The following is a 27119-nucleotide window of genomic DNA, read 5'->3' on the forward strand; positions in this document are numbered from 1 at the left end:
AGGTACCACCGAGTGGGCCTGGTCTTCTGACATCACAAGGACGTGGAATTACGTGGCGGACAGATGGTCAGTCCCAGGTGCACAACGAATCCCTGAGGCAGATGAGTCTTGGGGGTAATCCAGAATATATGGGTGGCAAGACAGAAGAGGAGTGGTACTAAGAAGGGAGTTTGCCAATTGCTGTTCTCTATCCCACTTGATGAACTTGGACTGTTGAGTAATAGTTTGACTACTACAAAGAACTTAGAAGTCACCACACACACAATGCATGGGACACTGAAGACAGGGCCTTGAAAACAGCAGAGGACTGCAGCCTACATGCAAGTGTGATGCACCCAACGCCCCACAGCACACTGGGATTGGGATACCCCTTGTCCGTAAAGTGCCAGAGGGCAACTGGACAGCAGCTCGATTGAGACTACCACTCTTGGACACTTTTCAGTCCCACAAATCTTTTTGCTCAACTCTAGTCTGCTTGTTATCCCTTTCTCCTGCTTACAGAGCACATCACTCGTCCTTAGCTGTCCAAGATTCATTCACTTCCACCAACGTCCCCACCAATTAGCTCCATCTTCACTTCTTGCCATTTCAGTGGATGGGACCTCAGAGATGTCCCCTTGATTGAGGAGGAAACATATTGCTTCTTCTATGCATGTCCTGTAAAGCTGCTATCATCTTCTACAACATGCACAGAAGTAGAACGTCTACCATTATTCTGCAATGTAGCAGCAGCAGCATATCATACAGCCATCTTTGGTCACATGGCGCACGTGGCAGCCAAAGTCGAGGTGTAACCCCAGCCTAAGGCCTCAGACATCAGTTTATCACATACCATTTCTTTCCATGTTTTTTGTTCTCAAGAAGTCATACACCTGGTCTATGGGGCTGATCACATGCTTATGTTTTGTGAATTACAGTCTGCACCTAAACGTGGAGACACGTCTGATTTTGATTCGAGTCCACGATCAAACTCTTCACTGCAAGGTTATGAGACCGTAAAAAAAAAAAAAAAAAAAAAAAAAAAAAAAAAAGGATGAGGTGGATATAAGTGGACACTGACCAAATACTACTGAAATCAGAGCCAGAACAATGAAACTTAGTGATTTTTCTTGTACGCAGGAAAAAAAAAAAAACAAAAAAACAAAAAAACCCCTCATGTCTGAATGAGCCCCAAAACAAATTTAACGTTTGATGAAACTGGAACACCTTTTAAATATATTATCTTTTTACCTTGGCAGCAGATTTCATCATCAATTTTAAGGCTAGCGTCTCATTCTTTGGGACACCATGACCCTAAAAAGAAAATAAAATAAGTAATACCTGCATGAAATATTTTTGTGGTATAGGACACAAGACTAGGCCATGTTCTAGCACTTACATTTTAATAAGGCCTCATTCACACGTCTGTTTTTCATGGACATCCATGCTTTTCAAGCATAACACTTGTAAATTTTTGCAAAAAGAAAATAATGGGAGGCATGTCTGTTACTGATCAAATTTACCCATTCATGTCAACAGGTCCAAAAAAAAATAAGGATAATTCACTGATGCCATCTGAGTGCCAGCCATATTTTATTAGGTAGGGGCAGTTTGGAAGCATTTTTTTATTTTTTACATGTAAGAAAAATGACTGGCACATTGATCTGTCAGTTTTTCCCATCAAAAATGGATAAAAATCAGATCCAACACAATAACATTTTTTGCTCATGTGTGGAGGAGAAAAAAAAAAAAAAAAAAAAAAAAAAAAATCAGATGTCTGAATGAGGCCTACTGTGGAGCAAATTGCCGAATGTGAACCACTACACTAATCTCCAGTCGCAGAGTGACTGCAGAAGAATGAAACTGCCTTTTATTGTATTTTTCCAGGTGTACTGATGAGCTTGCACCGTGCTATGGAGTACGTGACAGTGAACGCACCTTAAACAACAGGAGAGCATAATCATACATCAGCACCGGGTCCTCGTTCTCCAGGGCCCCTCGCTCATACCACGCCATGGCTGCTCTCGTGTTCTTAGTTACTCCTTGCTGACCCCAGAAAAGCATCTGTGCCATTCTGTGCTAGAAGACAACGCAAACATCACCACAATTACCTTCTATGCTGAAACCAAGCTGCTGTTTAGGTTATAATGTGTTTTTTGTTTTTTTGTTTTTTTTAATAAAACAAGTTAGAAGTGTGCAGTGTGTAAAGGGGGAATTCTGCCGACATCCAATTCCACCTCCCTAAACACCTTAGGCCAGTTTCACACGGCCAGAATTCCGGTACCGGAAAAAAACGGTCCCGCAGCTGTCCGTGTGGATACGTAGGCCATCCGTGTGCTGTCTGTGTGAATACGTTATCACTCACAAAGCTTTTGATGCACACGGATCACACACAGACGCCATCCGTGTGCGGTACGCATTTACACGGGCCCATTGACTTGTATGGGTCTGTGTGATCCGTGCTGTTGCACAAAAATGGACATGTCAGCGTATTCTGCACACGGACACACGGTCCATGAAGACACGCTGATATGTGCATAGACCCATTCATTAGAATGGGTCTACGTGTGTCTGTCTCCAGTACGTGAGAAAACTGTCACTACACGTACCGTAGTGACACAGTGAGCCGACCTTCGCCAAACACACCATGTTTGCATTTTGGTGCGCTCAGCGCACCGTCAAAAGGGCGCATGCGCCGGCAGACACATGTCTGCGCACGGCCTGCGTCCCCAATGCTAAAGATAGGGGACACAGGTTGCCTGCAGCGTCATGCACCCATAGGCGGAGCTCCTGGAGGAGGCATGGCAGGGGGCAGGGCTTAAGCAGCGGCCGTGCGCAGGCCGACGCTGCTGCATGAAACGCGAATGTGAAACCAGCCTAAGACCTTCTCTATGTCCACCTTCTGGGGATTATCACAGTTGAGAGTTCTCTCCGCTCCCTTTTACGGGGAACCTCTACCTTCCTCCCCACTTCCTATCAGCTTTCCCTTTGAGTGTCTAAGCTCCACCCACCACCCTTCATGAACCAAAGCAGCCACTATAAAGGGTGCTCTGCTGTTCTAAGGTGTGTGCTGGATGTAGGCGATGGAGGCTGGTCAGGTGTCACCATCTTACCTGGGAAGTGGGATACTACACCTCAGGAGGAGGTGCAGTACCTCTGTGGCGACTGAACCCTCAGGGGCACCACAGTTGCACAACACAAGGTTACGAGTCAGACGTCCACAGCTACAGGTGATCCGCTGCCCTTACACCACTGCTCTCCAAGGCCATCATGGTGTAGAGCAATATGTAGGACACCAGAATGGAGGTCTAGTATCTTCAGCGATTAGCAACACTTCTGTTTTGGATGAAACGATAGCTGGAGATTGGAAACGCATGAGCAATGCCTTGAAGAGAACGTCACACCAGTCCTTCTCCCAGGATTATGAGGAGCAGATGGCATATGGTAATCAGGCCCCTCTTCCCCCCCCCCCCCCCAATTCCAGGTACACTAACCGCATGACGTTACATTGATTTGATCATGGAACTACTGGTACTGCCATTTCTCCAAAGTGTCTAAGGAGCCATTTTTCAACAAGACCACCAGTCCATGCTACTGTGATCATCCTGTGTGGCCTGAATATACTACCACAGCCTGCACATCTCAGATGTCATTGGTCAACAAATCTTCATAATTTGAGAATCCAAGTGTGTTCAACGTGGCAGAAAAGTCAGACAACCATTAATAGCCTCATCAGCAGCAGAGCTGTGTAAGTGCAGGATTCTCTACATATGGTGCTCATACTTGATACAAGCGATTGAGATTTTTTTAATATTTTGCCTTCACTTTTTCCTCACTTGCATATAATTAACACGTCTGACGATCTTCAAATTATAATTCCACAACTTATTTTTTAGTGATGCAACTTCAACGTTGGAGGTGTGTTGAGCACGCAAATGAATCCTCCTAAACTCCCACCATGATTTCAGCCTTCCCCCTACATTGTAAGCCTCTTTTTGTAGCCAAGCAATTGGTGAATAGCTATAAAACAGACTATAAACTTGCGGTCGAGCTGTGCAAACTAGTGTGTGACTAGTCATTGGGCGCCGATTTCCATGGTCTAGTGTTCCCTCATGTAAGTGACATAATTTGCAACAGTGACATCACTGCCAGCTCTCAGGAAATTCATGCATGGAATTTTGTGACGCCCAGATACAGATTATTCTATTTTTCACCAATCAAGCCACAGCCCCATGTCTCCTTTGATTTACATGCCACAGCCCCAGAGTCTGATGTACAGACAGCAGCCTCAGAGTATCCTATGTGATGTATACAGCAGTCTCAGTGTCTGTTGTATATGCTGCAGCCCCAGTATTCCTATGTGATGCATTTACTGCAGTCTCCGTGCATATTATAGGATGTATATAGCAGTCTCAGTGTGTCCTATGAGATGTACACAGCATCCCCAGTATTCCTGTGTGATGTATATACAGCAGTCTCCGTGTCTTATCAACTTCTATCACATAATTTTGTACAGTCGCCAAAGAATGGCATTGACAGATGGCCCTTTGAAAAAAGAAAAAAAAAAAAAAAAAAAAAATTCCCACACCCCTGGCTTCTTGAATTCACTTGGACTTGCATAGCCATTCTTACATGCATTTTCACAATAAGTACACCAGCCTCATTAGATTTCATAGTGTGTGGTTTGTATTGTAAAATTTGTAGCTAATCTTTTTTAACGTCAGCATATGATCTGAGTGCCAAACAGGTGATAGTAACTAAGGAAGAATACAATGTACTCCTAGTGAGGAGTTTACTGTATTTATGAGCCAAGTAATCAGTCCCAGCCCATCACCAATGATTTACAGCCCCATGTGAACAGGGATGTACATGGGAAAAAAGTTTAACTTTTGAGGCGCTCTGGGGAGATCCAGATTCATGAACACAGCAGTCCTGGACTATGGCTCCACTGTTTCCTCATAGCAGCCATTATCCACACCGCACATCCTCATACCAGACAAATTATGGTAATTCAATGAAATAATTAATTTACATACAATGCTTGGAATGAATGACATCTGTCTTTTGTTCCCTAGTAAACTGATAACTTGGCTGATCCATTCGATGGATTTTTATAGTAGTAATAATGGTAAAGGGAAGCCTCCAGAAAAAAATGACATTGTTTGAATCAGCTTTTGCTACACCATATTTAAAAAAATTATATATATATACACACATATATATATATATATATATATATATATATATATATATATATATATATATATATATATATACACACACACACACACACACATACATACACATACATACACACCTCTCCTTGTAATTTTTACACTGGGTACTAGGGTAGGTTTTTTCAGAGACTCATTTTCCCAGTGCTTTCAGGAAGATGCACAGGAGTTTCATTTCCTTATGATCAGAGGCAGGAATACAATGACATAACATCTACTCACTGCTGACGGGGTATACACAAAAGTCACTAAAATTGCCCAAACATACCATATATAACAGAAAAACCCGTTTTAAACCACATGTTATTTTGATAAACCTCCTCTTTACAGATAGTCAAGTCTGGACATCATGGTTACCTGGGAATACACATCTCCTCTCTCTGCATTCTGTTTAAGCCATAAAAATCGGTCATCGTTTTCTCTAGTCTGCTCTTTCAATACATCTTCATCCATTAATCTTATGGTTTCCACAAAAGCCTTGGGAAAAAAAAAAAAAATAGAAAAAAAAGTATTAACATAAGCTCTGATGGAGAAGATTTAAATTGGAAATCACTGTGGCATGGTAAAGTTACAAAAAAAAAAAAAAAAAAAATATATTTCAACCACCAACACCAATCAGCATTAATCTGCACAGCGCAGGTCCGTACATTGTATAGGGGGGGGGGGGGGGGGGGGGGGTGGTGTCACTCCCAGGTTTCGCACTTCTCTCCTATTCTCTCTGAATTACACCCCAGAGTACTGAAGGAGATAGCAGAAGAAATTTTTGAACCCCTCTCCATAATCTTTGAAAATTCTTGGAGAACAGGAGAAGTGCCAGAAGACTGGAGAAGAGCAAATGTTGTTCCTATCTTCAAAAAGGAGAAGGTGGACCCAGGCAACTATAGGCCGGTGAGTCTGACTTCTATACCAGGAAAGATCTTTGAACAAATTATTAAACATGTATGTCAATACCTGGATAAGAATGAAGTGATTAAACAGAGTCAGCATGGGTTTGTAACTAATAAGTCATGTCAGACTAATTTAATTTCCTTCTATGACGGTATTACTGATTGGGTGGATCAAGGAAATGCTGTAGATATAGTATATCTTGACTTAAGAAAAGCATTTGACAAAGTCTCTCATACAATCCTTATTGAAAAAATGATTAAGTATGGAATGGACAAGGCAACTGTTAGGTGGATTCCTAACTGGCTTAGTGATCGGACCCAAAGAGTGGTCGTAAATGGCTGCACATCCAGTTGGAAGAATGTCTCAAGTGGGGTACCACAGGGCTCTGTCCTGGGCCCTGTATTGTTCAACATCTTTATCAACGATTTAGATGAAGGAATTGAGGGTAAACTGATTAAATTTGCTGATGACACAAAGCTAGGAGGGATAGCTAATACTAGAGAAGAGAGAGAGGATTCAAAATGATTTAAATAAACTGGAGAAGTGGGCAGCAACTAACAGAATGGTTTTTAACAGGGAGAAATGCAAAGTACTACATCTGGGCAATAAAAATGAAAAAAGCATATATAGAATGGGAGGAATAGGGCTAAGTGACAGCACATGTGAAAAAGACTTGGGTATACTAATAGATCACAGACTGAATATGAGTCAACAGTGTGATGCAGCAGCAAAAAAGGCAAATGCAATTCTAGGATGTATTAACAGAAGCATACAGTCTAGATCACGTGAAGTCATTATTTCCCTCTACTCCTCTTTGGTCAGACCTCATCTGGAATATTGTGTCCAATTTTGGGCACCACATTTTAAAAAAAAGACATCAAACTGGAGCAAGTTCAGAAAAGAGCGACCAGAATGGTGACCGGTCTGCAAACCCTGTCTTATGAGGAAAGGTTGCAGGATTTGGGAATGTTTAGTTTGCAAAAGAGAAGACTGAGAGGAGACTTAATAGCTGTCTACAAATATCTAAAGGGCTGTCACATTGTAGAAGGATCAACTTTATTCTCATTTGCACAAGGAAAGACTAGAAGCAATGGGATGAAGCTGAATGGGAGGAGACACAGATTAGATATTAGAAAAAACTTTTTGACAGAGTGATCAATGAGTGGAACAGGCTGCCACGAGAAGTGGTGAGTTCTCCTTCAATGGAAGTCTTCAAACAGAGGCTGGACAGACATCTAACTGGGATGATTTAGCGAATCCTGCTTTGAGCAGGGGGTTGGACCAGATGGCCCAGGAGGTCCCTTCCAACTCTACGATTCTATGATTCTATGATTCAAGTGAATGGGCGATGAAGGCACAGTAGAAGAGCGCAGGCACTACACAATATACCTTACATCCCACTGATCAGTAAACTGCTGTGGCGGATGGTACCAGGTGACAGACATCCACCAATCTCATACTGAAGATATAGGTTAGTCCTGGACTACCCTTTTAATGTTGCTGAAACCAACATTAAGCGTAAGGGGCAGTTACTTTTTCATATGTTCTCTGCAATAAAGAATGTCATATGCAAAAATGCCTCTTCAGAGAGGAAGAGGACTTGACCTTTAGTACCACCTATAGGAAGTAGAGAGCCTAAAAGTCAATATAAACTCTTAAAAAAGGTGTCTTGCCACATGATTTTAGATAAGAAATCAAATCAGAAGCTCCACTTAGAGGCAAATATTTCATGGTGCCCACCCCTCATCAGGGCCGGCCCGAGAGATTACGGCGCCCTAGGCAAAACTATTTTGTTGCGCCCCTACTATTCTTGGCAGTAGATGAAAACTTGGGATATAAATTTAGGAGCAAAATAAACCACAATGATTAATTAACTCTCTCCTAACTCTTTAATCTTCTGAGAAGTTGTATAGGACAAATATATACAAAGTAATCAATAACACAAAACAAAAACGACCATAGGCAATTAAAATTTGTTTCCTTGCCTTTTTTTTTTTTTTTTTTTTTTTTTTTTTTTTAAAAGGATGACACCAAGTCACCGAGATTAATTTGTTTAGCAACTTCAGATTCTATCGAAATTGTTGCCAACCCAGCCAACCTCTCTTGCGTCATATTTGCCCTTAAATATATACACTTTTCTTTGCATCCCTAAAACATTTTACCTTTTGAAAAGATTTTTTTATAAAATTTTTTCTATTTTTTCTCTGGCGCCACTTTCATGTGGCCTGCCAAGGTGACAGTCCATTATTCATCTCATCTCTAGTGGGAGATTTTAAAGGGAATCTGTCACCCATTTTTGGACCAATCAGCTGCGGTCACCGACATCAGGGGCTTATCTACAGCATTCTATAATGCTGTAGATAAGCCCCCAATGTAACCTGAAAGATAAGAAAAAAATAGTTCTACTATCCTTACCCCGGCGTTCGGTCCAGTCCGATGGGTGTCGCCAACCGATCCGGCACCTCCCATCTTCATATGACATCCTCCTCCTTGCTTCTCCCTTGGCTCCTGCACAGGTGTACTTTTTCTACCCTATTGAGGGCAGGGCAGAATACTGCAGTGCGCAGCCGCCGGAGCTCTGACCTTCCCTGTGGCACCTGCGCACTGTAGTAATTTACTCTGCCCTCAACAGGGCAGAGAAAGTACGCCTGCGAAGGAGCCGAGGGAGAAGCAACAAGGAGGACGTCATCGTATGGAGATGGGAGGCACCGGACCGTGACACCCACCACACCCCCCGGTGAGTATGATCTAACGCGTTTTTCTTATTCTTTCAGGTTTCATCAGGGGCTTATCTACAGCATTACAGAATGCTGTAGATAAGCCCCTGATGGCTTTGGCCACAGCTGATAGGTAACAGATTCCCTTTAAATAGTTTGGGGAAAAAGAGGAGGTCAGATTGTAGGAGAAAGGATTCAAGGGTGTAGCAAATCTCAGAGTTTAAGTTTTGATCAGAATGATATATTGTAGCAGACTGCCTTAATATATAATTTCATGTGAGAGAAATAGCATTACTTGTTCGGCATTTCTTGATAATCGATCCTTTGGAGTCTTTCTTGCAACATTCATATAGTAATAGAAGGCAACATCTAGATTCAAGGTATGATTGTCTATTCCTTGGAGGTGCTTATATCCAAGCTTCAGAAGACCAAGCCTATCATTTCCCTGTGCCCCAACCATGCTGTAGAGCAGAGCCTAAAAATAAAAAAAAAAATAAAAAAAAGTCATGAACCACATCCCTAACTAATTACTCTTCGCACCATCATAAGCTGAAATGATACTGATAAAGAGATTGAGCACACCTTAGCTGGATCAGCAGGTACACCAAGACCAATTTCATACATGACACTGAGTAGGTAAGAAGCTTTATGGTATCTACTGCAGCTAGCATCCAGAAAATTGGGCACAGCATCTTTGAGGTGAGGAAGACTATATGACGAATTATGCAAAGTTTCCTCAAATATATTTTTTCCAAACTGGATGACCAAATCCCTAGAAAAATCTAAAAAAAAAAAAAAAAAAAAAAAAAAAAAAAAATTACCAATAGACACAGTTAATCTTTACCAGCCCCTTTAAAAGTTAGATAATGAAACATTAGAAATTGAACCATTACTATTTGCTTATACTTTATGAAAATTTCATTTCTTTAACTGTTCTAATTACCAGTACTTATGTGATGACGTGTAAACGTATTTGTCGTGCGTTACATCCTCCTGGGAGATCTGGGATTAGGCACTTTATGTACTGTGAATCGCAGATCTTCCATTTAGCATGTGTGTTTTGTTCCTCATATCAAAAGGACTTCATTTCATTTGATGCTGAATGTTAACTTATCTTTGTATGCTCCTCACAGCTGCTCCTGACCTGCTCATTTCCTCTCTATAAAATCTGGCCATACCTTCAGTTGGTGTGCTGAAGCTGGAGTTCGTAGTTGCTGCTAGAGATTTGTCCGCTGTTTTTGGATGTATGCCTTCTCCATTATCCTATTACTATTTGGTTTGTACCTTCCTATCTTTCCCTTTATCCTCTCTACCTTAGGTGAGCGTTTGTATGCAAGTTGCTTTTTGCTATCCCTGTTTGTCTCCAGGCCTCCTGAAGGAGAGAGGGGACAGCTTAGGACATTAACAGTAGCACACTCTTAAGAGTAACCCCAGGACAGGGATAGCTAGGGTCCCAGTTCCAGGGACAGTTTGGGTTCCCCTTCCTTACTGGAGACCATCACAGCACTACAGTATTGCTATTCTTGTCGAAAGCAGTCTTCTCTGGTTTCCAGCGCTTAAACAGTCCCACGTGATCTGTAAACAGACTAAGTGGAGTAAGACCACCAGAACAATGCTGCAAACTGGGGAAGACCATGATCAGTACATATTTTAACATGCTTACACAGGTAGGTAATTAAGATGGTTTAGGAGATAAATTGTGTAACTTTAAATAAAACTGATTACCTCCTGGAAAACTTAAATTAAAAAAAAATAAAATATATATAAATACTTTATGGTATATAAAATTAGGAGAACTAAAAATTCCTTTTGATTTAGTGGTAACAATTCTGGCCTTTATATAAGAAAAAAAAAAAAAGAAAGAAGAAAAATGGGAGAAGTCAGGGCTCTCCACAGTCTCTTATTTTTAAAGCTGTGTGAGACTTCCTGCATTGGAGCTGAAAGATATCATGGTGTGTCATGCAAACATGGGGTGAAAACGTGCTGCTGTTTCATTTCATGGCGGATGCTATAATATAATATTGAGGCAATGTAAACTGGATTCTTGTGAATGTAGTAGGAGGAAGAGGTTAGCAACAGCAACTGAGGTGAACCCTCTTGTACATCATTTAGTGAAAGACTCAGATTAACTTTTCAGGTAGCACATTCCTATTTATATGTCCTCTTCCCATTGCCCAACACACAGGCAATCCTTGCGTGTGGTGTGACTGACCAACAGCTGCAAAACATGCACCCGCATGAACTCCAACATATCCGAGCATGCCCAAGATACTGTGATAACACCCGAGCATGCTCCGATAGCATGTTCGCTCATCACTAGTGGCCATCGTTTCAAATTTGAGCAGGTTCCTTTAGCAGTAATTTTGAAAACTTTTAGAAAATCCTCTAAAACCATCCAATATACTCAAAAGTGACTGACAGTGACTAGGAAAATGTGTGCTGGACAGGAGGCAATGAGGAGGGGTAAGAAGGGGAAAGCACCTTTACTTTTTAGGTACTGTCTTGTATCTGTGGCTACCTAATAAGCAGGGAACCTGGAAAAAAAAAAAAACGACGAATATCACCCCTTCCCATTGGGATGCTTGCTGAATTTAATCACATTTGTGATTTTCTTTGAGTAACTATCAAATGTATATGAATAAAATAAAGCCATTGAATTCTACAGACAAAAAAAAAAAAAAAAAAAATAAAGTTATACGCAAACCATCAAAGTTTGAGAATATTGAGAACGAAAGATCAGTCTAGGAGGATAAAGATTTCTCTGATAAGAAACACTGCTATACTCTATTTTCATGTGTACCATTTATGTAATTACTTAATATCTTTAAAGGCACCGAATCGAGTAAATGGGGATGCAATTGATTTTGAAACACCACAAGTTAGGACAATCTGAAAAGAGTACTTTACTGGCAGAAGTGTTTGAGTTGTCCTTCGTCCTGCTATAAACATTAGTTGTGAGTAATGCCGCAGGATGGGGTTTGACCATCAGATCTTAAGCCTTGTATTGTTGGGCTCAGAGTTCCTGGGAAACACGCCAGGGTAGCACAATTCACGTATCATTCTGCACATGTTGATTGACGGCGTATGACACCAGAGTATTAATACATGAGGGCCATTGTACCATTTATGATCATTCAGAATACATTCATATTGAGCAAAACTGGAATTACTATAGATAATGCAATACTTACCCCAGGAAACCCTGTCACTAATGCTCAGCATCAAAAACAAATTACTATATTTTTCTCGTTCTTCTCGTGGCCAAAGATCCCTCCTAGTAGTTGGTCTCTTTCCATATTTTAGATATAGGTCGTTATAAGAATTCTCTGCTTGACCTGTAATGAATTACATTAATTGCAACTCTGAAGACCATTTCTATAAATTGTATGTACCTAAAAGCACATTACACTGTAATAAAAGTTAAAAATTTAAAAATTACATATGGAAGGAAAAAAAGAAAAAAAAAGTAGTTTAAAGTACACAAGCAAATTTAATTTTTTTTCTACAATAAACTATTAACTGGCATGCAGAATATAATCTATACATAGCAGCCATCGCCATATTGCAGCAATTGGTAGAATACATTTATAATTTATTATCCTGGTGCATAAGAAACTGGATAGGAGCTTTGTGCACCAGATCCCACCAACTCATCATTTGTGGCTCTTATTTTGCTTAGCCAGCATGTGACCCATGCTATAACAAAGATGTCAAGGATGCTGGGAGTTGGAGGCAGTAATCAGAGCTCCCGTCCAGTAGTCAAAGATTCCCGAGGTGGCAGATTGAGTAGGTGTGAACCAATTTGCAGAACCCGTTCTAACTCATAACACTATTTAGTGTGAAACAATATAAAAAGTATTAAGTTATGTACCGATAACGGTGTTTTTCGGAAGCCCATGACAGTACCACAAGAGAGTGGATCCGCCCTTCAGGAACAGGAAGCCTACAGATACAAAAGGGCGGCACCTCTCCCACACATCAGTTGGATTACAGAGCTTGAGAGGCTACCATAATTAGGATGTATATATGCGGTGCCACTATTTGCAAAATATATATTATCTTTACTCAAAAATAAGGTAAATCCGTGAAACAACCTTCTAAGAGGAAGGAGTGCACCCTTACGCGTGAACAAGGGAGGGAACTAAGGGTGCCGTCATGGGCTTCTGAAAAATACCGTTACGTAACTTAATACTTTATTCGGACTCCCATGACAGCACCACGAGAGAATTACAGAGATGTAAACTAAATTAGGGAGGGACTACAGCCTGCAGCACCCATAGCCTAAAGGTGAGATCCGAGGAGGCACCCATGGAAGGAGATGACCATTTGGCCACCTTACATATCTGGTCAATTGACACTCCAGATCTCTCCACCCAAGATGACACCATGGCTCGAGTGGAATGCGCCCTCAGATTCTGTGGAGCCAGACCGCCACCTGCTGTGTAGGCAAGAGATAGCCTCCCTAATCCACTTTGCTAACGTGCGCTTTGATACCCTAAACCCTTCCTTAGGCTACTTTCACACTTGCGTTTTTTTTGCGCTGCGCAACTTGCACAGTGCAGACACATAAAAATCGCATCAAGCGTTTTTTGCGGTTTTGAGTGTGCTTTAAAAAAACATGCGTTTTTTTTGCGCTGACTCAGTCATAGCCGTAAGGACTAAATTCAAGTCCCATGGTATACCTTTATCCCCGTGTATGGGTCTAGATCTACTAGCCACTTTGATGAATCTAGTCACCCAGTAGTTGCTGGCAATATCACAGGTAAATAGGGCCCCCAAGGCTGAAACCTGCACTTAAGGTACTTGTGGAAAGACCCAACTCGAGACCCCTCTGGAGGAATTCTAGAATCTGTTTCGTGGCTATTCCATCCCTGATAAATTAAACTCAGAGGTGGACAGGAATCGCCTCCAGGTTCTAGTGTGGCACCCCTGAGGCGTCACCACAGAGGTACTGCACCTTCTCCTAATGTGTAGTGCCCCACCATCCAGTTAAGGTGGGAACTCCTGACCACACGCCACACACAGGATAGTTCAGTGGGGCCACCTAACAGCTTCAGGCTGGGGGTTAGCAGAGCACCCCTCGTGGAATCCTGCTTCGTAACACGAGATGTGCTGGGAGGCGGGTGGAGTTAGATAAAAAAAAAAAAAAATAATAATTGGGAAGAGTGAGTTAGGGGTTAGCGGAGAGAGAAGAGAGAAGATGGGCGTCTGAACGACGTGCTGCAGCAGGTCCCAGTGATCTGGGCTGCTGGCACGAGAAAGACTGATAAGATTGATAACCTAACCTTCCATAAGAGAGATAGAACAGATTGGAACGAAGGAGAATAGAAGGACGGTGGGAAGCTGGTTGAAGAAAGATAGAGAACCCTTCCAGTCCAGAGAGCGCAAAGGCCGGGGCCCGGTCCCCGAGGTTGATTGGATCTTTATGTCCGGCAACAGACACCGGAGGAGTAGTGAGCCACCAACGCCTTGCTCCCATTATAGACTTGGGACACAACAGCAACTGAATAGAGAGCTGGGACGCAGAGAGGAGTCCCCGAAGCAGGCTACAGCTGTGTCATACAAGTAAAGACTAGGAATACCTAGAGAGAGAGGCATTCCAGGGTAACTAAGTACTGGAGTGCTTCGCACCTAAAGGTGCATTGGAGGAGTCGTTCAGTAAGGTACATGTTGACGGAGTGTGGAAGGGAGAATCCTTTCCTGCCTGGAGGTTGGCTGGAGCCCTGACCTGGAGAACAAAGTACGGAGGCAGGCAGTTGTGTGAACTGCAAACAGTGAGTAAAGCTTTGGAACCGTGTACTCTGGTGTCCTCCAGTTATTCCTGCACCACTACACCTGGGTACCAGCATCCATACCATTCTGCGCCTCTCCTCTTCCATTGCCCCTACACTGCCCTGGGACTACAGCGCCACCTGTGGGGAGCTACACCATCTCTGCTGCACCACACCATCAGTCCCAGCAGATCTGTATGCAGCGTTGGCTTACCATCTCCCTTGCCAAACACCACGGGTGGCGTCACGAACTACTCTTATAAACTTTAACACCATTAACATCACCGCCATTGCTATTGGGCACCCAGGGCCACGGACTGGGTCACAGCTGCCGTGAAACTTTACCCCCTGACACCGGCCTGGTACAGAGTACACCGCTGCCCTGGGCGAGCGAGGGCGACCCACTAGCATAGATCTTTGTAGTAGTCTGCTTCCTGCTCTTCAGGAGGGTATTAAATTTTGGGAGAAACCTCTATTCTTCAACTGTGCCCTCTCAACCTCCATGCCGTCAAATAGAGTCCAGCTACTTGTGGATGGTTGACTGGCTCCTGGTAGAGAAGATTTGGAAGGTTCGGCAGCACCCAGGGATTGCATATTGACATGGTCTTCAACCACGCGAACCAGGTCCTCCTGGGCCAGAGTGGGGCAATTAATATGACCCTTGCTCGGTCTTCCTCACCAGAGGTAAGAGGGCCAACGGTGGAAAGGCATATGCCAGAGAGAAGTCCCATTTTACCAGGAAGGCGTTCACTGCCAGTGGATTTTCCCTGGGGTTCAGTGAGCAGAGTTTTTTTACTTTTGTTTTCTTTGTAGGTGAAGAGGTCTACCTCCAGCTGACCCCCATGTGCAGACAATCTGGTTGTAAATGTCCATGTTTAAAGCCCATTCTCCTTGCCTTAGGGCCCTGCGGCTTAAAAAGTCTGGAAAATAGAGGGGGAAGCCAGCACTGCTTAAGGTTAGAATGCATAAATTGGAGTGCATATGCACATAATGTCTAGCTGTATTCAAAAATGAGATATTTAGCAAAAAAATTGATCAATTCAATTGAGCCACCCCGCCGCGCCAAGGCAATCTCATATGGGGGGTCCTACTCTATATATTTTTAATAAATGCTGTGCCATTACGGCCTCCTAAATACATTTAGAGCATGACCACATCAAGTGCAATCTGTACCTGAACATTACTGGATCGCTCCCATGAAGCAAGTGCAGATGAAGGCCAACCAGGTCTGAGATTGCCTTGGCGCGGTGGGGTGGCTCAATTGAATTGATCAATTTTTTTGCTAAATATCTCATTTTTGAATACAGCTAGACATTATGTGCATATGCACGCTAATTTATGCGTTCTAACCTTAAGCAGTGCTGGCTTCCCCCTCTATTTTCTTGTTGTTGGCTTAAAAAGTCTGCCTTCGTGTTACCTTTCCCTCTGATATGGAGCGCAGTTAAAGATTTAAAGTTTTTTTTGGTTATTTGAAATAGACGTTATGTTATCTGCATCAGGGCCTCGAAGCGTGTTCCACCCTGGTGGTTGATATAGGCTACTGCTACCTGGTTGTCAGAGAGGATCCTCACATGATGACCCTGTAGGTACATAATGAGTTTGACTACCAACAGCTCCCTCTGGTTAGATGAGGTCTCAGTTTTGGAGTCCCAATGTCCCTGAAGTACTATGTCCCCCCATATGGGCCCCCCAACCCAAGGGGCTAGCATCTGTGGTTATTATGCGGGTCATCTGCGTGACCCAGGGCACCCCTGAGGATACCACCATGGTTACTTACCGGTAGCCGTTTTTTCCGGAACCCATGACAGCACCACCTGAGAGAGGGATCTGACCCGCCAGGACAGGAACCTACTGAGATATAAGGGGCGGCACCTCTCCCCCACTTCAGTTGGGTTACAGAGCACTGAGAGGACTCCCCGGTTAGTTACATGTTTAACCCAACACCACAACACTCAAAAGACACCCTATTAATTGTGCACACCCATATGGTGAAAGGGGGGGGAATATACGGGTGCTGTCATGGGTTCCGGAAAAACCGGCTACCGGTAAGTAACCATGGTGGTTTTCCCTTCACCCATGACAGCACCACCTGAGAGATTTTTGGAGATTCGAAACACCTTAGAGAGGGACCACCGCTTGCAGCACCCTTCTACCGAAGGTTAAGTCAGCAGAGGAGGATAGATTCAACCTATAGTGCTTAAAGAAGGTTGAAGGTGAGGCCCAGGTAGCGGCCTTACAAATCTGTTCGATCTATACCTCTGCTTTTTCGGCCCAGGAGGTCGCCACGGCTCTGGTGGAAGGAGCCTTGATGCTGTCAGGAATCGGGATACCACTAGCTGTGTAGGCTACACTAATGGCCTCCCTAATCCATCTAGCAATAGTCCCCTTTTGAAACCCCATAGCCTTTCCTGGCACCCTGAAAAGCTACGAATAGGGACTGGGACCTCCTCCACTGGCTAGTCATAGATATGTATTCTACGAGAGCTCTCTTAACATCCAGATTATAGAACTTTTCCTCCCCCAGATTTTTTGGGTTCTCGCAGAAAGATGGAAGGACAATTTCCTGGCCCCGATGGAAATCTGATGCTACTTTGGGCAGATAAGCGGGGTCTGTTCTTAACACTACCCTATCCTGAAAGACTTGCGTATAAGGTGGATTTACTGAGAGAGCCTGTAAATCGCTTATCCTGCAGGCTGACGTGAGGGCCACTAACAGGATTGTTTTTAGGGTCAGAAACTTTAGGGGTAGCTGATGTAATGGCTCATACGGATCTTTTGTAAGGGCCTCTAGCACTAGGTTTAAATCCCAGGGGGCTATCCGGGGTATTGGGATAGGCCTAGCTCTATGGCAGGATTTAATAAATCTGGCTACCCATCTATTTGATGCCAATTTGCAGTTGTAGAGCGCCCCTAGTGCCGACACCTGAACTTTAAGTGTATTCACTGCTAACCCCATCTGCAACCCCGATTGTAAGAACTCCAGGATGGCATTAATCAGGGGATCTTTTCCTAACGGCCTACCTAAGAACTGCAGGAACTTATTCCATGCTCTGCTGTAGATGTTAGACGTCACTGGTTTCCTACTCTTTAGCAGGGTGGCCACCAACCCGGGGGAGAACCCTCTATCCGTTAAAAGCGACCTTTCAAATTCCATGCCGTCAGATGGAATCCTTTGACCTGAGCGTGGAATATTGGACCTTGAGCCAGTAGGTCCGGGATTTCTGGCAGAACCCATGGATCGGAGAGGGACATCCTTCGCAGCAGAGCAAACCAGGGCCTTTTTGGCCAAAATGGAGCCATTAGAATCACCCTGGCCTGATCGTTTAATTTTTCTGACAACTGTTGGGATCAGAGCCACTCGGGGGGGGGGGGGGGGGGGGGGAACGCATAAGCTAGCCTGAAGTTCCACTGGATGTGCAACGAGTCCCCTGCCCATGGATTTTCTCTCGGGTTTAGAGAGCAGAACCTTTGTTTGCCTGTTGTGTTTGTTGGCAAAGAGGTCTATCACCGATTTCCCCCAAAGCAAAGTTATTTTTTGAAAAATGGACCGGTTTAGCGCCCATTCCCCCTGCTTCAGGGTATTGCGACTCAAGAAGTCTGCCTATGTTTTCTGCCCCTTTTATATGTAAGGCTGTCAAGGAGTGTAGGTGTTCTTCTGCTCTGCTCAGAATGTCTGTTGCCGCTTCCATTAAGGAGTGTGATCTTGTCCCTCCTTGGTGGTTGATGTATGCCACTACTACCTTGTTGTCTGACATGATGCGTACATTTCGACCCTGGAGTAGCGGAATGAAATGACTTAGGGCCTTGCTCATTGCCCACAGTTCTCTCAGGTTGGAGGATGCTTCCCTTTGACACATCCAGGAACCCTGACCTATGAGATCCCTTAGGTGTGCCCCCCACCCCGAGGAGCTTGCATCTGTTAAGATTATATCTGACGTCTGTCTGTCCCATGGTATTCCCAAGGTCAGATTTCTCTTGTCCAGCCACCAATTGAGAGAGTCTCTGGTTTTTAAGGAAGCATTTCCTTCTAAACGCCCTCTTAGCGATCTTTGTGCTGTTAGTATCTCCCACTGGAGTTGCCGGGTGTGAAACTGAGCCCACCTGACCGCCGGAATACAGGATGTTAGGGTACCTAGCAGGGACATTGCTCTTCTTAAAGTCATACGTGGTTGGTTTTGGCCCGTGAAGGCCAGATTCTGCACCTTTTCTATTTTGGACTCTGGGAGCAGACACTCTTGCTTTTCTGAGTCTAGTACGAATCCTAGGAAGGTCTTTTTTTAGGGGTTGCAATTTTGATTTTTTGAAATTGACTATCCACCCCAATTCCTGCAAGGTGTTGATCACCCGGGTCAACTGCGCTGTACAGTGGTCCTCTGAGCTTCCTACTATGAGAAAATCGTCCAGGTATGGTATTATGACAGTGTCGTGAATCCGGAGAAAGGCAGTCACTTCCGCTATGACCTTGGTGAAAACTCTCGGGGCTATAGATATGCCAAACGGAAGAGCCCTGAACTGAAAGTGCCTTAGTGTGCCTTGAATATAAAGTGCTACCCTCAAGTATTTCTGGTAATCTGGGTGGATAGGGATGTGATAATACGCATCCTTTAAATAGACTATGGCCATGAAGCAATCTTGGTGTAGCAGCTTCACCGCCGTAGTTACTGATTCCATCTTGAAGGTCAAGTTCCCTATCCATAGATTGAGCAGTTTGAGATTTATGATTGTCCTGAATGTTTGATCGGGTTTTTTTGTTTTTTTTTTTATATCAGAAAAAGGGGTGAATAAAACCCCTTCCCTTCCTGTAGGCGTGGTACCTCGGAGAGTACCCGCTTGTCTATCAGGCTCAGGATCTCTGTTTCTAAGGCCACCTGCTCTTCGGTCACCTTCCTGATGGGTATGATGACGACCACGGATTTTGGCTGACGAATGAAGGGAATTTTCAGGCCTTCTGTTAGGATCCAGGCGTTGGAGGAGATCTTCCCAGGTTTGGAAAAAGAGTGCCAATCTCCCCCCCCCCCCCCCCACTGGAATACTGGCGTCACTGTGGCGACTTTGAGGTGGAGGTGCCTCCACCAAACATAAATCCCGATTCTTTTTTTCTTTTATCCTCCCATCTTCTCCTGTCAGCGGGAGGGCACCCCCTATTGAGTCTCCCCCTCCGAAAGGGCTGTCTCCTCTGATCCATAGGGAATCTGGGGAAGCCTTTTTTCTTATCGCCTGCTTTCTCCAGTATATCGTCCAAGTTCTTACCGAACAAGAATCGACCGTCGCAGGGGAGAGAGCATAATTTGGCCTTGGACTGAAGGTCACCCGGACAGCCCTTAAGCCATAACGCGCGTCTAGCAGCATTTGATAGTGACGCTGCCCTGGCTGTCATCCGCATAGAGTCCGCCGAGGTATCGGCCAAAAAAAGCTGCTGCCCCGTGCAAGAGATACATCTCAGATAAGATTTTCTCTCTTGGGACCCTTGAAGCCAGCTTTTCTTCTAACTGTTGCAGCCAGATCATGAGGGAGCGTGCCGTGCAAGTGCCCGCTATTGCCGGTTTTAGTCCTCCTGCTGTCGCCTCCCATGCGTGCCTCAAATATGAGTCCGCCTTCTTGTCTAGTGGGTCTCCAAGAACCCCTGCGTCTTCCAGGGGCAGGGCCGACCTTTTGGAGGACCTGGACACTGCCGCATCAATTTTGGGAATTTTGTCCCATATCTCTGCATCCTTATGCTCGAAGGGATATTGTCTTAGAAATGGATGGAAGGGCCCCCGATTTTTCCACTCTCTCAATAAGTGCCTGGATCTTCTCGTTTACTGGAAAGGTTCGTTTTTTCCTCTCCTGAAGCCCCCCCAAACATAACATCCTCTAGGGTTTTAGCCGCCTTTACTTCCTGTAGGCCCATTGTAGCTCTAATGGCCTTTAGGAGGGCGTCTGTCTTCTACAGGAAAACATGGTTTACCCCCATGTCGCCGCCTGAGATGACCTTGACGCGGAATCCGAGCGGGAACTAGGGGGATCCTTCCTGGGTTTTTTCCCCCTTTTTTCAATAGGGACTTAATTGAGCCTTCTATTTCTGACCTTAGGGCAGATATCAGATTGGCTGCGAAACTAGGCGCTTCCTCCACCATAGTCTGCTGAATGCACGCAGCACAGAGCTCTTTTTGCCAATCTCTTGCTAGGGGAGATTTACATATAGCACAACCCCTATTGTTCTTCTTGCTTCCCGCTTTTCTAGGCCTTTCCTACAGGGTGAAGCATACAACAGAAGCCCTATTAACATAATGCTAACATTCACGAAGATCACTCACCACCCGAAATCAAGGGACCTGCGTTCTTTGGATCTTGATGAGTCCCCCGACCTGCGGCTGGGGCGACTGCTGCTGGAATGGCTTCCATGCTTTCTGCCAGAGGGCTGAGAGGGAGGCAGGGACGCTGAACGTTCCTGCTCTGACTCCATGTTGCACCGCCGTCTGCTGCCGCCTTCTCTTTAATACTGCGCCTCCGCTCAGGTGAGCGTCTCTCCCCTCCCCCCTGCGACTGCCGGCCGACCGCTTCAGAAAGCCGGCGTCGCACCCGGCGCCATTAAACAGTCGCCCTTCTGACGTCAGCCGGCGCACCCAGCATGCAATGCGCCGCTGACGTCAGCGGCCGGAAGAAGCCAGCGTCTCTCCCCTGCTATGGGGATCGAGATGCGGCGTGCACGAGGGGAGGGCGGTGCGGTGGGGGCTTCCCGCAGACCCTGGGGATCCCACCGACGCCTGCACGAACCCGGAACCCCGGGGACTGCGCATCCAGCACCCGAGGGCCGGCGCTGCAGGTGAGACACCTGTTCTTCCTGCGCCGGGACGGGGCTGGGTCCATTTTCTTCACCCATGACAGGCACCGCTGACAGTGGGGTTCCTTCCAGAACAGGAACCCAAATGAAGCGGGGGAGAGGTGCCGCCCCTTATGTCTCAGTAGGTTCCTGTCCTGGCAGGGCGGATCCCTCTCTCAGGTGGTGCTGTCATGGGTGAAGGGAAAAAGTTGTTCTCATCAAGCCACCATCTAAGAGATGTAAAGGGCCTGTCACACTAAGCGATATCGCTAGCAATATCGCTATAACGTCACTGGCTTCTGTGACGTAGCAGCGATATTGCTAGCGATAGCGCTATGTCTGATACTTACTCACCAGCGATCCTGACCGCATCATAGCGTTGTCTGGATCGCTGGTGCATCGCTAAGTGTGACAGTACCTTAACCCCTTCACCCCCAAGGGTGGTTTGCACGTTCATGACCGGGCCAATTTTTACAATTCTGACCACTGTACCTTTGAGGTCATAACTCTGGAACGCTTCTATGGATCCCGGTGATTCTGACATTGTTTTCTCGTGACATTGTACTTCATGTTAGTTGTAAAATTTCATTCAAATAACTTGCGTTTATTTGTGAAAAAACGGAAATTTGGCAACTTTCTTCCAACTTTGAATTTTTATGCCCTTAAATCACAGAGATACGGCACACAAAAAACTTGATAACTAACATTTCCCACATGTTTACTTTACATCAGCACAATTTTGGAACCAACATTTTTTTTTTGTTAGGAAGTTAAGGGTTAAAAGTTGACCAGCGATTTCTCGTTTTTACAACACCATTTTATTTTTAGGACCACATCACATTTGAAGCCACTTTGAGGGGTCTATATGATAGAAAATACCCAAAAGTGATACCATTCTAAAAACTGCACCCCTTAAGGTGCTCAAAACCACATTCAAGAAGTTTATTAACCCTTTAGGTGCGTCACAGGAGTTTTTTTGAATATTTAAAAAAAAAATGAACATCTAACTTTTTTTCACAAAAAAATACTTCAGGTTCAATTTTTTTTATTTTCCCAAGGGTAACAGGAGAAATTGGACTGCAAAAGTTTTTGTGCAATTTGTCCCGAGTACGCTGATACCCGATTTGTGGGGGGGGGGGGGGGGAAACTACTGTTTCGGCGCATGGCAGAGCTCAGAATGGAAGGAGCGCCGTTTTGACTTTTTCAATGCAAAATTGGCTGGAATTCAGATCGGACGCCATGTCACGTTTGGAGAGTCCCTGATGTACCTAAACAGTGGAAACCCCCTATAAGTGACCCCATTTTGGAAACTAGACCCCCCAAGGAACTTATCTAGATATGTGGTGAGAACTTTGAACCCACAAGGGCTTTACAGAAGTTTATAATGTACAGCGGTACAATTAAAAAAAATCATATTTTTTCCACAAAAATGATCTTTTCACCCTCAATTCTTATTTTTCCAAGGGTAACAGCACCCTAAAAGTTATTGTGAAATTTGTCCTGAGTACGCCGATACCCCACATGTGGGGGTAAACCACTATTTGGGCGCATGGCAGAGCTCGGAAGGGAAGCAGCGCCATTTGACGTTTTTGGCTGGAATTGAGATTGGACACCATGTCGCGATTGGAAAACCCCTGATGTACCTAAACAGTGGAAACCCCCCACAAATGACACCATTTTGTAAACTAGACCCCCCCCAAGGAACTTATCTAGATGTGTGGTGAGCACTTTGAACCCCCAGTGCTTCACAGAAGTTTATAACGCCCGGGCGTGAAAATAAAAAATTCGTATTTTTTCCACAAACATGATCTTTTAGTCACCATTTTTTATTTTCCCAAGGGTAACAGGAGAAATTGGACCCCAAAAGTTTTTGTCCAATTTGTCCTGAGTATGCTGATACCCCATATGTGGGAGAAAACTACTGTATGGGCACACGTCGGGGATCGGAAGGGAAGTAGTGACGTTTTGGAATGCAGACATTGATGGAATGGTCTGCGGGTGTCATGTTGCCTTTGGAGAGCCCCTAATGTACCTAAACAGTGGAAACCCCCCACAAACGACCCCATTTTGAAAACTAGACCCCCTAAGGAACTTATCTAGATGTGAGGTGAGCACTTTGAACCCCCAAGGGCTTCACAGAAGTTTATAATGCCCGGGCATGAAAATAAAGAAAAATCGTATTTTTTCCACAAAATTGATTTTTGCCCCCAATTTTTTATTTTCCTAAGGGTAACAGGAGAAATTGGACCCCAAAAATTGTTTTGCAATTTGTCCTGAGTAGGCTGATACCCTACATGTGGGGGTAAAACACTGTTTGGGTGCATGGCAGAGCTTGGAAGGGAAGGAGCACCATATGACTTTCAACTCAGAATTGGCTGGAATTGAGATCAGACGCAATGTTGCATTTGGAGAGCCCCTGATGTGCCCAAACAGTGGAAACCCCCAATTCTAACTCCAACCCGAACCCCAATCTCAGCCCTAACCCTAATGGAAATAAATACATTTTAATTTTATTATTTTTCCCCTAACTAAGGGGGTGATAACGGGGGGGGTTTGATTTACTATTTATGGCGGTTTTTATTTTTGGCAGCTGTCGCACGCTAAAAGACGCTTTTTATTGTAAAAATAGTTTTTGCATCACCACATATTGAGAGCTATAATTTTTCCGTATTTTGACCCACCGAGTCATGTGGGGTCTTATTTTTTGCGGGACGAGTTGACTTTTTTTTGGTACCATTTTCGGGCACGTGACATTTTTTGATCGCTTTTTATTCCGATTTTTGGGACGCAGAATGAACAAAAACCAGCGTTTCATGAATTTCTTTTGGGGGAGTGCGTTTACACCGTTCCGCGTGCGGTAAGATTGATAAAGCGGTTTTATTCTTCGGGTCAGTACGGTTACAGCGATACCTCATTTAGGTCTTTATGTTTTGTCGGTTTTATGCAATGAAAACCACCATGGTTACTTACCGGTAGCCGGTTTTTCCGGAACCCATGACAGCACCACCTGAGAGAGGGATCCGCCCCGCCAGGACAGGAACCTACTGAGACATAAGGGGCGGCACCTCTCCCCCGCTTCAGTTGGGTTACAGAGCATTGAGAGGACTTCCCGGTTAGTTACATGTTTAATCCAACACCACAACACCCTACTAATTGTGCACACCCATACAGTGAAAAAGGGGGGGAATGTACGGGTGCTGTCATGGGTTCCGGAAAAACCGGCTACCGGTAAGTAACCATGGTGGTTTTCCCTTCACCCATGACAGCACCACCTGAGAGATTTTTGGAGACTTCGAAACACCTTAGGGAGGGACCACCGCTTGCAGCACCCTTCTACCAAAGGTTAAGTCAGCAGAGGAGGATAGATTTAATCTATAATGCTTAAAGAAGGTTGAAGGTGAGGCCCAGGTAGCGGCCTTACAAATCTGTTCGATTGATACCTCTGCCTTTTCAGCCCAGGAGGTCGCCACGGCTCTGGTGGAATGAGCCTTGATGCCGTCAGGAATCGGGATACCACTAGCTGAATAGGCTACACTAATGGCTTCCCTAATCCATCTAGCAATAGTCCCTTTTGAAACCCCATAGCCTTTCCTGGCACCCTGAAAAGCTACGAATAGGGACTGTGACCTCCTCCACTGGCTAGTGGCAGATATATATTCTACGAGAGCCCTTTTAACATCCAGACTATGGAATTTTTCCTCCCCCAGATTTTTTGGATTTTCGCAAAAGGATGGAAGGACAATTTCCTGACCCCGATGGAAATCTGATACTACCTTGGGCAGATAACTGGGGTCTGTTCTTAAAACTACCCTATCCTGAAAGACTTGCGTGTAAGGAGGATTTACTGAGAGAGCCTGTAAGTCGCTTATCCTGCGGGCTGATGTGAGGGCTACTAACAGGATTGTTTTTAGGGTCAAGAACTTTAGGGGTAGCTGATGTAATGGCTCATACGGATCTTTTGTAAGGGCTTCTAACACCAGGTTTAAATCCCAGGGGGCTATTCTGGGTATTGGAATAGGCTTAGCTCTATGGCAGGATTTAATAAATCTGGCTATCCATCTATCTGATGCCAGTTTGCAATTGTAGAGCGCCCCTAGTGCCGACACCTGAACCTTAAGTGTGTTTACTGCTAACCCCATCTGCAACCCAGATTGTAAGAACTCTAGGATGGCCCTAATCGGGGGTTCTTTTCCTAACGGCTTAGCCAAGAACTGTAGGAATTTATCCCATGTTCTGCCATAGATGTTAGTAGTCACCGGTTTCCTGCTTTTTAGCAGAGTGGCCACCAGCCCAGGGGAGAACCCCCTATCCATTAAAAGCGACCTTTCAAATTCCACGCCGTCAGATGGAATCCTTTGACCTGAGCGTGCAATATTGGACCCTGAGCTAGTAGGTCCGGGATTTCTGGCAGAACCCATGGATCGGAGAGGGACATTTTCCGTAGCAGAGCAAACCAGGGCCTTTTTGGCCAGAATGGAGCTATTAGAATCACCCTGGCTTGATCGTTTCTGATTTTTCTTACCACAGTTGGGATCAGAGCTACTGGGGGGGAACGCGTAAGCCAGTCTGAAGTTCCACTGGATGTGCAACGAGTCCACTGCCCATGGATTTTCCCTCGGGTTTAGAGAGCAGAACCTTTCTGTTTGCCTGTTGTGCTTGTTTGCAAAGAGGTCTATCACCGGTTCCCCCAAAGCTGAATTATCTTTTGAAAAATGGACCGGTTTAGCGCCCATTCTCCTTGCCTCAGGGTATTGCGACTCAGGAAATCTTCCTCTATGTTTTCTGCCCCTTTTATGTGTAGGGCTGTCACGGAGTGTAGGTGTTCATCTGCACTGTTCAGAATGTTTGTTGCTGCTTCCATTAAGGAGTGTGATTTTGTCCCACCTTGGTGGTTGATGTATGCCACTGCTACCTTGTTGTCTGACATGATGCGTACGTCTCGACCCTGGAGTAGCGGAATGAAGTGGCTTAGGGCCTTGCCCACTGCCCACAGTTCTCTCAGGTTGGAGGATGCCTTCCTTTCTTGAGGTGTCCAGGAACCCTGACCTATGAGGCCCCTTAGGTGTGCCCCCCACCCCGAGGAGCTTGCATCTGTTAAAATTATATCTGTCGCCTGTCTGTCCCATGGTATTCCTAAGGTCAGATTTGTCCCGTTCAACCACCAGTTGAGAGAGTCTCTGGTTTTTGAGGAAAGCTCCAGCTTCCCTTCCAAACGCCCTCTTAGCGATCTTTGTGCTCTTAGTATCTCCCCCTGGAGTTGCCGGGTGTGAAACTGAGCCCACCTGACCGCCGGAATACAGGATGTTAGGGTACCTAGTAGGGACATTGCTTTTCTTAATGTCATACATGGTTGGTTTCGGCCCGCCAAGGCCAGATTTTGTACCTTCTCTATCTTGGACTCTGGGAGCAGACACTCTTGCCTTTCTGAGTCCAGTATAAATCCTAGGAAGGTCTGTTTCTTTAGGGGTTGTAGTTTTGATTTTTTGAAATTGACTATCCACCCTAATTCTTGCAAGGTGTTGATCACCTGAGTCAACTGTGCTGTACAGTGGTCCTCTGAACTGCCCACTATAAGAAAATCGTCCAGGTATGGTATTATGACCGTATCGTGAATCCGGAGAAAGGCTGTCACTTCCGCTATGACCTTGGTGAAGACCCTCGGGGCTATGGATATGCCAAACGGAAGAGCCCTGAACTGAATGTGCCTTAGTGTGCCCTGAATATAAAG

At 44.9% G+C, this 27119-nt stretch overlaps 1 protein-coding gene across 1 annotated transcript in view; it reads right to left on the minus strand.

Moving 5' to 3' along the window:
- SEL1L3 (SEL1L family member 3) overlaps positions 1-27119 on the minus strand; it is an 86785-nt gene that overhangs the window by 21006 nt on the left and 38660 nt on the right. The window contains exons 9-14 of the mRNA XM_073574703.1: positions 12010-12153; positions 9401-9600; positions 9114-9293; positions 5571-5690; positions 1918-2058; positions 1231-1293 (exon numbers count right to left, since the gene is read on the minus strand). Of these exons, the coding sequence (XP_073430804.1) occupies positions 1231-1293; positions 1918-2058; positions 5571-5690; positions 9114-9293; positions 9401-9600; positions 12010-12153 (848 nt within the window). The remainder of the gene's footprint in view (positions 1-1230; positions 1294-1917; positions 2059-5570; positions 5691-9113; positions 9294-9400; positions 9601-12009; positions 12154-27119) is intronic.

This window comes from Dendrobates tinctorius, unplaced genomic scaffold, assembly GCF_039654945.1.
Source record: "Dendrobates tinctorius isolate UK_male_01 unplaced genomic scaffold, ASM3965494v1 ptg000039l, whole genome shotgun sequence".
NCBI classification, from domain to species: Eukaryota; Metazoa; Chordata; class Amphibia; order Anura; family Dendrobatidae; genus Dendrobates; species Dendrobates tinctorius.